This window comes from Nipponia nippon, unplaced genomic scaffold (assembly GCF_047370975.1).
Source record: "Nipponia nippon isolate SJK-2023a ecotype South Korea unplaced genomic scaffold, ASM4737097v1 scaffold_2, whole genome shotgun sequence".
Taxonomy (NCBI): domain Eukaryota; kingdom Metazoa; phylum Chordata; class Aves; order Pelecaniformes; family Threskiornithidae; genus Nipponia; species Nipponia nippon.
In genome coordinates, this window is record NW_028262336.1 from 109531296 (window position 1) to 109543326 (window position 12031).

General features: G+C 42.4%; 1 protein-coding gene across 6 annotated transcripts in view; it reads left to right on the plus strand.

Moving 5' to 3' along the window:
- The window catches only part of ATP8A2 (ATPase phospholipid transporting 8A2), a 349469-nt gene that overhangs the window by 30561 nt on the left and 306877 nt on the right, over positions 1–12031 (plus strand). For 4 of the 6 annotated variants that reach the window (XM_087757791.1, XM_087757793.1, XM_087757792.1 and 1 more), the window contains one exon: positions 10649–10793. In XM_087757791.1, coding sequence (XP_087613917.1) covers positions 10649–10793 — 145 coding nt within the window. Of the gene's footprint in view, positions 1–5472; positions 5611–10422; positions 10503–10648; positions 10794–12031 lie in introns of those variants that run through there. The other 2 variants (XM_087757794.1, XM_087757796.1) reach the window with 2 other exon arrangements.

The following is a 12031-nucleotide window of genomic DNA, read 5'->3' on the forward strand; positions in this document are numbered from 1 at the left end:
TTGCTTTAACAATCAAATCTCTGATAAATACCAGGAACTGCAAATAACGATACTGGAAGAAGAGAGTAGAATTGCCATTGTGCGTTGTCAAATGTGATGGTTTCGGTGTTAAACTAAGTTTCTTCCTTTGTATAGGAAGACTTCTTGAGCTGAAAATTCAAAAGGAACTTCTTAGTAAAATGGTCTTCATTTCAGAGGCTCAAAGTGCATGCAGAATGGACACTGTGTTTGCATGTGTTTGTGCAGTGGAATCTGCATTTGCACTGTTGCCTTGTACATAAAATGGTTCTAAGTTATGTTAAATAAGGAGCTCTAAATCCAGTGTCCTCCCAACTGTCTCAAATGCTGAAGACTTGTTCAGTGAATTCTGATGTGTGCAAATGTGTTTTGAGCTTGACTGACAGGTGGTAGGCCATGCTAATCTATGAGTTAAAAAAAAAAAAAATTGTGAAAAGAGCAGAGGAAAGGTGATGTGCAACATCACCAATAGGTGAGCAGAAACATGTGTAACCCCCAACAGGGAACACTAGTGCTTGGTATATCAAGTTCTCACAGAACCAGTGCCTCCATTACCTCCTCCAAAGCTGCCTTACTGCTGCTTCTTATGGGGCTTGTTAAAGTTACGTGCTGTTAGTTGGAAAAAATTGATGACAAATTTCTTGTAGGACACCTTGGTGCCTTTACAGTATTTGCTAAGTTGGAAACCTGGAGCATATGAAACTCGTTGGTAGATTTTGGAGTTGAATCTGAGTTTGAGAAATGCCAGTTGTTTGAACTAACTCTTAGAAAACCTATTGCACATGAAGTGTTTGAATTTAGACTTGAGGGGTTTCAGGGACAGCTTGGAAGGCTCCTTTGGTTTACTGGAGCTGCAGTACTTGCCTATTTAAAATTCTGGTGTTGCACAGTAGCTGCTAAAGCTGAATATTCAACTTTGTGTCAGGCTATTTGATCTAATTTATCTGCTGCCTGAAATTTATTTTTTCAGGCCCCAGATGTATCATTGATTCTAATAAATCAGACACAATGTTTTATACCAGAAAAAAGAACTGCTTGAAGTCCAGGTTATGGTGACAAGCTGCTAGCAAATACACAAGTGAGTTTGAGGAACAACTAAGGAAAGAGCAGAATAAGAGTGAAGCTTCTAGAAAAGCCATTTTTGTATGGGAACTTAACAACAACAACAACCCACTTCTTTTAAGAGGTGTCAATTACTAGTGCCCCTAATGTTGTTTTTCTTTTTTTTAAATTTAGTCTGGAAGCTGGGGTAGGGGAAGAAGGAACTAACTTTTTACTTACCAGTGATACAGGTTCAGCCTTGGAATTTAGCTGACAGTTGTGGCTATGAAGCAGAATAAGAATAGATTACGTTTGTCTCATGCAGCTTTATTAGCCCAGCATTATCAGCAGAAGCTGCTTGGTTTTGACATTAAGTGAGCAGGTACAAAATGACTTTGGAGATGAAGAAGAGCTATTTTAGGCAAAGTGCTATTCCTCTTGTGGTCTCACCAAGACTGCTTATGAGGATTGTTGGAGGGAGTAGAAACATCAGGCCTTTATTTTGCCATTCAAAGAAGGAAAAAGAAATACACCAAGGAGACCTTAACTTCGACCTCAGGCACCTTTGCTCTCCCATACCTGAGTATTCTGCCAACTCATTTTTTGCTTTGAATAATGTGGCTGTTTGCTATTCATACAGAAGGAAGTGAATTTTATTGGGTGGACCTGCTTCTTATCCCTTGCCCTAATGAGAGTTCTGTTCTGTCTTGAAATACACAGTAGCTGGTGCATAATCATGCATCTGAATCTTCTTCTCTGTATATAGTTTCTACTAAACCATATACTCTGCTCCTGCAGTAGCATAATCCTGGTTGCTGCTTTTTAGTTCTCTGAAGTGTCTCTAGTGTTCTGGTAGGAATCTGTTCTGTTCGTTAGTGACAACATTTAGCTGCTTCATCCAAATGAATTTGGGCATATGCATCAAAATCCAGGCTCCAGGTGTCTCTGCTCGCGGCATGCTATTCCAATTACAATCTGATCGAGGCTGCTCTTCAAAACCGGCTGTGTTTTGTGCCTTGAACTTCTTGGAGTTAAGAACCTTCAAGTTCATAATTTAAAATTATTCACAATGACCTTTTTTTTTTTAGTGTCATCAACTTTAGCTTAAACTGGGGAGATAAGCACAAGAAAGAAGCAACTTAACTTACAAGGCATATCCTATTCCTGTTTAGGCTTACATCAACAGGGCCAAGCAAATGGAGTTCTTGTTCTCCTCACTTCTGTAATCCCAACAGTTGCTTTTGTATCAGCTAAGGCTACAAGAAGCCTTTCACGAATGTGTACAGTTCTAGTCACCTACTGTAAGTGAGAGCTACTGATGCTGTGTGTCGATTAACATGATCAGTCAATCACCTGTTAACGACTGATCCACCTATACTATGAGTATCTCTGCATCTGTCGTAACACTGCAGTTCTTCTGTAGCTTCATCTCGCTGACAAATCAGTCTTCCTGGGATTGACCAGTATACCAAAGTTTTTTTTTTTTCTTTTGGCTTAGCTGAGCTCCCAATTTATAGCAGTACTTTTTGCACTGATCCCTGAAGTGCACTGTTAGGTGTTTGTACTGTAGGATTTTTAACACTTATATGTTCCTGAAGATGGGATTAATGCATTGCTTCATGACTGACACTTGTAAGATGCATGTATATCTCCAGTCTTCAAAGTAAGCAAGCCCAAACTGGTGGCTGCTTACCTGTTTTGTGGTTTTTTTGACCGATTAACTGAAATTATCCTCCAAATTGGTCTCAGAATAGGTTGACAAGTGACCTCTTTCCAGCATGACAGCTTCTCTGAGAGGAGCTTGATAGAAGCTCCTCCTGCATGGCAGCTTCTCTTGCAGAACAATTCACTATCTACTCTCTAGGCAACTACTCTTGAGTTTTAAGCAACTTCTGAAATCCGTGAGCATTATCACATTGGCTAACTTTCCTGTGCAATGATACCCTTCTTAGTCTTGGTAATTTTGATTATCTGTATACATTGCATAGCTATGAAGGGAAAAGGAGAGGAGTTAGACCTGTGTCTGTTTAATTTCCTTTGTGGTATCTGAGTTAGCTTGATTGATGACAAATTTCTCCTTGCATCTTGGAGTTCAGAAAATAAGCTTCCTTTGCTCAGTCCTCTTGTCATGCTTCTGAAGCTTTATTTATTCTTAATATGCTTTTGGGGGCTACTGTCTTCATCCGAGTCAATTTCTTTATTGGTCTGTATCTAGCACAGAAAAAAATCCTATCTTTAAATCTGATTTTCTGCTGTGCATAAAATAGTTTTTCTTCCTTGCTGTGCATCTCTAAAGCATCTGCTACAAAGGTACGGATGTCTTTTTGCATTCTGACCTGAGCAGAGGGGTTATCTGAGAGCTTTAAGTCCTGCTGTCCCAAGTTTGACTTGTAATAAGACTGTTCCATAGCAATCTCAAGTTGCTTGACCTTAACACAAGGTTTTTTCACTATAGCTTTAGCTGTTAACAGACACAAATTCAGGTTAACTTTTAAGAATAAGATCTTGTGGAAGAATCTAATCTGATGTTGTTTTGCTCACTTAGTATCCTGGTAGTTCTGCTGGAACATGCAACTACTTAAACAACAACAAAAAAAAACCAACTCAACAAACAAACCAAAACCCCAAAACAACAATTGCAGACATTTGGTGAATGTACCTACCAGTTTTCTGTTTTATGTTGTCTCTAGCCTGTAAGAAAAACAGTGCCTTCCCTGGGACTGCATATAATGCTGCTTGTGTGTCTTACTGCCCAAGCTGGTAAGTGGAGGGGCTTGATCTGATTGAGTAGTCGCCCAATTACTGAAATGCTAATGCAGACACCTTACTGTACTAATTTGTTAGCCACTTTTAGTGTTGCATGGTGGCAAGAATTTTATCCTATTAGTGTAAAAGGCCCGTTGCGGGGTTCCTAATGCCTGGAATGATGGAGATGGAAGGATAGCTCTTGCTGCCAGCATCACAAGCATTTCCTGATGATACTCTGATGGTGGCGTACACGTGTTTTCTCATGCATTGTGTATGTTGTAGCTAGCAACCATCTCCTGCTGCTAAAAATTTGTCATGGCCTCCTTGTCCTAGACTGAAGCACTGAATGTTAGTATTCTAGTCTAAAAAGATTTTAACTGCTTATGTTTAGCCCTCATGTTAGCAGAACTGACACCATTCCCTTTTTAGTTAACTCTTTGCCATCTAACCTGATTAGACACTATTAGAGCAAACACTTAGTGCTAGTGAAGTCCTAGGCTAAAATATACAGTACTTTCCTCCTTTTTCCTACTCATGATTTGCATTCCTGTGGAAATCTTATACTTTTTACTATCACGTATAAAAGATTGTTGTTAGTAAATGGCTTCTACAGGAGTTCTGGTTGGTCTCAAATCCCAAGGAACTCCCTTGGGAAAACTGAGGAAAGGTATCCTCTTCCCTTCTGCTTTATAACTGCCTATTAAAATTGATGAGATTGTTTGTGTTTCCATGATCAAAGTTAATTGAATATCGGACGACTTAGCTGTACCTGCTGAAAGGTTTAAGTTCCTTAAAGATGCATGTTAGTAACATCCATGGTGCTGTTTACAGAATTTGAAAACAGCTTGAAGTAAAACAGATCTAAAAAAAAGGACTAAATACATATTACTTAGAAATATTTTTTTAGAAAATAATAGCTTGTTTTCTTGATGCAACTTGCTTTACTTTTAAGATGTACAGTAAATGTCATCTGGGCAGGAATACTGTGCCATATTTGCTTCTCCTTTAGCAAATGAATGAACCATTATGTCTCCAGTAACTTCAGGCAGAGCAACTCTTGCATAATTCTCAAGATAAGTGAGAGGTGTTTTGCAAATGCAGTACTAACTTCAGGGCTGTTGCTATTATGAACCCTGGTATTTGCATGTAGATGATCTAAGGACATCTTACTTTGCAGGACATATATCTACAAGGAAGGAAGCATGTTTAAAATTACTCTTGATCATAGAAGAGCTAGAAAATAAAAGCTCCACTGGGAATTTTTCCAGAACTTCCTTTCTTCAGACTTGAGTATGTCTGAACCTTTGCCTACAATATTACACTGCTGAACACTGTAGAAGTTTTCTAAATTCTAAAGAAAAAACAAACAAACAAAAAATCCCACCTAACCAACCTTAATGCTGTTCATCAAGTTTTCACATGAACTGGTTATAACTCAAGGTTAAGGTATCCCAGTCCTGGTGAGAACAAAGCTTTCTTGGAGGACCTGGTAGCTGAGTTCATGCCCTGTATCTCCTGTGAGAGCATGCTGTGCTCTGCCTGTTTGAACCCTTACCTTTATGCACTTTTAACTTCACTTCCAAGTGCATTTCTGTTGACCAGTGAAGGCAGCTAATGAAATAGTGCAAGAAAGAATGTTTTTTTTTTTTCAGGTAAAAACCACTCACCCAAGCTTCAGAGTCCCTTTTTATATATGAACTTGTTGACAATTCTCAACTGCAGAACTTCTCATTTGGTGTCATCTTTGGTACTTGGTTTGTGAAGATAATCCTGTGAAAAGGATGTTATCACAAGAAAGTGGTGGTGAGTCACTGAATCTGGGGTGGCTTGTTAAGAGCACGGTTTGTATTTTGGTGCAGGCAAAAGTCAAACTTGTCTGCCACCTCTCTAAATATGGGTCTTAACTTCTCAGATGTTCAGTTTGCTAACGCTTTTCTTTGAGGCTAAGCCTGTAACAATAACACCACATGTTCTGTAAATGACGAAGTTTGGAGGTTTTTGGTGAGGCTCTCTTTTTAGCTCTGAGGAAAGCTGTCTTTCAAATGTCTCTTAATTGAAAACTGTCGCTCAATGCAATTGGGGGGACACAAGGAACTCTGTATGGCTACTTAAACTTTGACTTGTGACTGTCTAAGCTTAGAATCACAGAGTAGTTGAGGTTAGGAAGGACCTCTGGACATCATAGTCATTTTGCTCAGCTTCTTTTAGTTCAGTGTCCTTTCTTCTACTAGATCCTAGTCCTGCAAACAGTGTGCAAAATTGGTAGGATGATTCTTGGCTATGACCCTTAGTATTGCTTTAGGTTCTAAACTTGACATGATGAACCCTGTCAGGTGAACTTCTCCATTACAAACCTGCTGTTTCTCATAGCTTGTGGCTCTGCTGTCTTGGTGAGGTGCTTAATTGCTCTAGTATCACTTGTTCTTAAAAATGGAACACGTTAGAGCGATCAAGCACCTCACCAAGATAGAAGACAGAAGTAGTAACTAGCTGGCTAATCTACTTAAGAGAAAAGTGATACAATTTCAGAGAGAGTTCTCTTGTGACTTCTGACAGTTGGCAAGCATCCTAAGTGACTCATCTTTAAAAACACTACAGAATTCACAACGTGTTATTTACTCAATCATAGAGAAGCTATGATTATTACTGAGCAGACATTAAGGAGATAGATATACATGGAAAATGTCATCTTTGCAGGCCCAGTGAAGTAAGAGTATTAAATTATAATTCTTTGCTTTTCAAGTGATAACAAATGCAATGTGAATTTGTCAGGGCATCAAGCCTGGTTTCTCTTAACGATGAGAGAAAGCTATAAAATCTCTTGATATTTTTGTCAAGCTTTAATCCTGTCTTTTTTTAGAAAATAAACTTGTTAAATAGTGTGAAGTGAGATCCTTGAAGAAACGAATGGGCTTTATAAAAGGGAGTATCTAACTCCAGTCTGACTCATGGAACTTCTAAAGCGCAGTGGGATACAGTATTAGACTCCAGCAGTAAGTGTCTCATGCCTCAGAGCTGAAGCCAGATATATTGGACGCTGTTTAAATTCCATAAGGATCTAAGTACCATAAAACCGGGTAGTAATCATAGTGTTTAATAATCATGTTGCTCTACTAGCCCTTTAATACTTTCACAGAATACCTATGGGTAGACTGGCTTGCAAGTATCCTCTGAGTTTTTTATGTCAGGCTCTCTTGTTTACTTTTTGATGTTTTCTGCTCTGCTCAAGTCTATTGAGACTCTTCAAGGCTTCTTTCCTGAAGACAAGTGGGAATAATCACTTACTGACATGTTTTGATTCTATTCTGGGCAACTTTTGGCCAGTACAAAAATTCTGCTTTCCCTTCTCCCTGAAGTATAAGTTACCAAGCTGAGAGCAGAGTAGGTGGTGACACTGGTGATGGATTTTCATGATTTCAGGGGAGGAGGGGAAGGAGTATTGAGAAGAGGACTAGGAAGCCCAACAGCAGACCTCGGGAGGTATGAGCTGAGTCAAATTGACATCTTCAGCAAGTGAAGAGAACTGCCCTACTAGCACACCAAAACCATGTTAGGTTAGTCTTGTAGAATCAGCTTCCTTTTATCAAATTGTTTTGGCTTCTAAACATCACACTTACAATGAATTTACAGTCATCTATATACAAAGATGTAAGTGTGAGATGATATAGACTTAAGATCGATGTAGTTAAAAGATCCAAAATCCAATGTAGCTAAACATACTGAATGAACAGGCTATGAGGTACAATGGTCTACCATTAATGTGCTCCTTGATGCATGAATAGTTTTATCCAAAATAAATTGCATAGCAGTGTTGCAGGTCCTTGGGCAAATAACAGAGAAGATGCAGGTCTTGTGGGAGAGGAGCCTTCCCAGAGTGAAAAGTTAGTCTGCCCTAAAGGGAGGTCAATGAATCTGATCCCTTTGGATACAGGGAAAAAAAACACTGCTGAATAAGAGCTGCTCAGACTTCAGTTTTAAGTTCCACCACTGCTGGAGGTGGTCAAATCTGTGCTGTCGTTATCCATAGCCTTTCTCAAATAAGGAGCAGAGGTGAAGTTGCCTTCACGTGGCTGAAGTGATGGTCTGCATGTAGTCAGGCCTCCTTGAGGGGGGGTGCCTTCTGAAGGCGGTGTAGCCTCTGGCACTGCTGCCCACCAGAAGCCCCTCTGAAGCTCAGGGCTCCTTAACCTTTCTAAATGTGAGGAAGGAGAGCATCTACAGCCGGTAGCATAGGTCACTGTGTCTGCAGGCTTCTGGGTGTGATCCGCTTAGTAACAGGGGAGGGAGGTGGAAGGCATTCCTGATGGGCAGGATTAATGGATAATCTTCCAAAATGAGGCTTACTTCATTAAGAGTTGAAGCAGCTGACTTGAGCCACTTTGAAAAATGAAAAAAGTCTTAGTACAGCTGTTTCTACACACTCACAAGTCTGCTTTGAAAATATTTCAGTGCATCTAAAAAAAATCAGGTAAATGCTTTTGTCCTTGGGGCACCCATCTTGGAGAGAGCAGCCAACAGCATAGTACATTAAGTAAACCTCAATACCTGTGTACTTTATCAGCTGTATTGACTCAGTCAATCCTTAAAGTTGTGGGACAGCTTCATGATACTTGGCAGTGAAGGGAACTAGTAAGCAGGAGGATTTCAAGCATCAGAGGGAGTCATGAAAAAGTAAAACAAATAAGGTCTTTGAAAAAAAAAAAAAACCGACAATTTTTACAGCATGTTCTAGAATAATTGCACTTCTGTTTGGGAGCTTGACTAGGAAAACAGATGAAAGCTGCTTCCTTGCACTTAATGCTCTTAAGAGTACTGTTGTTTGATCTCCTTTGCAGTTACACAACATGAAATCAATGGGAAAGAACAGCAAGTATCCAATAGTGCTCTTAGCTCTGTTTTTCTGACGGGGAAAATACCTACTCAGCAAGGTTGAGCGGTCCTCTGTGTTGTGGCAAGTTTCTTCAGGCTGAGTAACCTAATACAGTATTATAATGGCACGGTCTTGCATAATGTATAGTATTACATATTTCACTTGATAAACTTTTTTACTTTGTGAAAAAGGACATACAGCAAAAAATATGCCAAACTGCTGGTCTGAATTAGTGTCAAGAGAAATGAAAGAAAATCAGTTAAGTAGCCTCACACTTCCAAGTTCAGCTTAATGTCTCCAAAGTACGAATTCACAATGTGCAACCCTTGCTTTGGGCAAGAGACAGTGCTGTTGAAAGCCTGTTAGTTTGTTAATGACATTAACTTTATTGGCCAGCTACTAGTGCAAAAGTTGTTTGGTGGGGGTTTTTTGTATACTGGATGATATTGTAAGATGTATGGGTAATGTTGCCCTCCAGTGGCTAACATCTAGAGGGTACAGAGCCTGTTTGCACTAGCAGTAAAGAATCATTTGGAAAAGTCTGGGATGTAAGAGGAGGATGTTAGCTTAGACCTATAGTCTATTTAAAAAAGACAAGTACTGGTAATGTGTGACAACTTAAGTGTTCAATATATTAAGGTTGTATTAGGACTGAAGTTTTTGCCTCAAGCTGTAGTTAAGGACAACTTTGGGAGGCTCTCTTCTCTTAATTGAAAGAGTCCTCTTTAGCCACTGTCTGATCAGGTCAGTTTGTTGCAGTATGATCCTAGCTTTGTACAGAAATTGGAAATAGCAGCTGGATTTAGCTTTACAGTAGTTGCTTCTCAATGTTCTCTTTCAATGGACTTTTCAAATAACCCTGAAATAACACTTTTACTAGATTCTTATGAAATGTTGTCTTATTCTTGTGTAGAACCACCTGTGCTAGCTTGTAAATCCATGGCTTATTTAATAAACTGCTATTCTTATCTAATACATTTACAGCTCAAGTAATGTAAAGTATCTTCGTGGCTCAGAATGGAAGGGGAAAGCAGTAAATCTGTCTCCAACGACTTTGGTAATGTTTTGAGGATTGACAGAGGAAATAGCTCCTTTCCATTGCATTTTGGCTTTCTCTTAATGCAAAGCTAAACGATGCTTCATAGGACTCATGTCACTCCAGACCAGCTGGAGATGAAAATTACTTTTAAGTCAAAGCTTTCACCTTTGAAGCTCTAGGTGTAAAGCAAAAGGTTTTTTGCTCTTTTCAGTCTAAAACTGAGTCTTATCTCTGAGTACAGGCTCCCTCCAGCCGGCCCCAGCCGTGGCCACGCTGTACGGGATGCGGGGCGGATGGTGCCCTAGGAGAAGGCAGCTTGCTGAGCAGACACCGGGGTACCTCGCCCTGCCCGTAGGGGCCCGGGCGAGGTCAGGCAGGGCTGCGTTGCTCCCTGCGTGTGGATTTAGGCCGGGACGTGCGGGACGCGGTGGGTGCGGGCAGGAAGCACCGAGGAACCGAAGGGCGGCGGGCGTTACTCCGCCGGCTGCCCGCTGTCCCCGCTTCACCCCTCGGGCTGTCCCGCACCGCAGCCCGCCAGGCTTGGCGGCGGGGGGCGCCGGCTGCTGGCGGGCGCTGCTGCGCGCCGCTGCCGGCCCGGCGGAGGGGGGAGCGGGGCCCGGGGCGGGCGCGGCGCTGCCGGGGGCGGCGCGGGGTCTGCGCCCCTCCCCGCGGCCGCGGGGCGGGGCGGGGGGCGCGGGCCTCGGCGCTCTCCCCGCCGCCAGCTGGCTCTGGGCGGGCTCCGCCGCCCCCTCCCCGGCCATCCATTATTTATCAGCCTCCGCCGTGGTAAACAACGGGGCGTGAGGGAGGGCCCGCCTGCAGCCGCCGCCCGCCCCCGGCCCTTCCCCGCGGCGCGGCCCCGGGAGCTGCCGGTCGGGCACCGGCGGGTGCAGCCCCTCACCGGCTGCCTCCCCTCTGCGCTCTCCCCGCAGGACCTGTCTGTTCCCCCTCGGGCTATAAGAAGGCGGATGATGAGATGTCCGGAGCCACGTCCTCGGCGGATCTGGACGAGGCACCAGCCCGCACCATTTACGTGAACCAGCCCCAGCAGAGCAAGTTCCGCGACAACTGGGTCAGGTACGGAGCAATCCCCGCTTCTCCTCTTGCAGGCGGCAGCCTGCACACCCCGCAGCCGTGGGCAGGGAGGGCTCTGGTCCCTCTCCCTGCCTCCTGTCCCTGCCCAGACCTGGCTTCAACACGGTAAGTTCTGCTTCTGCCGAGGCAGCGGGGTTCGTTGGCTGGAGCGGCTGCCAGGGTCTGGCTGGCGGTACGGGGGAGAGGAGCAAGGAGGGATCGAGCAGCAGCAAGGGGCAAGCTGCTTCTGTCAACAGCAATGAGAGCCAGGAGCTCATAGAGCTGCATGAGTGAGTTACATGAGAAGGTCTTCACTTGCAGCTCTGGTACGGCCATTGAATTTTGGAGTAACAGGACCTAATCCAGTACTCTTGGACACAAGGGTTAACCCATGAAAATCTATTGCAAGATTTGGGTAGAATTGGCTGTGTAAACTCCATGGAGTGTTCTCTTGAAAAGTAGCAGCATCCAGTTGTAAGAATAAATAGACTAAGCATAAAAAAAAGTATAGGAAGGAAGAAAAGAAAAAGTAAGTCTAACAGGACAAGAATAACTAGAGTTTACAAACATCCCCATGTATACAAGGCTGTGGTTCTTTAATTGAAGGCCAAAGGGAATTTTCTTTGGTATTTGGAGCTTTTAATTGTAGGCAGGTGTGTTCAAGATTTCTGTTGGTATGATTAATGCTGGTACTGCAGTTTAGAAACACAAATAATGTGCACTGAAACATGGAGTATAAGGATGTGTGTAACATAAGGAGGTTGTGGCAGTGCTTGCCACGCTTGCCCTGGGTTAGCTGCGTTAGCTAGGTGAACAGATGGCTTCTGTCATGACTAAGGAGGAGTGTTATTTAGCAGGCTTCTGTTTGTTAATGCAGATGTTTGGGTTATTGTTTAAAGAACGGTTTACACAATGAGTGCCTTTATGGAAAGAGAGGAACTTTATATCCTGTTGAAATGATGATTTCCATTAGCTGGTTTGTGTGTATTATCCAGGGCAGTTCTAAGAATATCCTCTGGAAGGATACTGGTGTTCTGGGTAGTGCAGCAACTTATTTATACAGGATTTTTCTCCTCAACTTTGACTTAGTATTTACTTCTCTGAGAAAGTATGGTTTAGGAGCAGTTAAAATGACAGATTTTCTTAGTGTCTTGCTTTTTCTACGTAGGCAGCAACATTGGATGTTTTCTCACTTTATTTTTATTTTCCCTTGACTAATTATGAGCTGACTTTGACTGTTT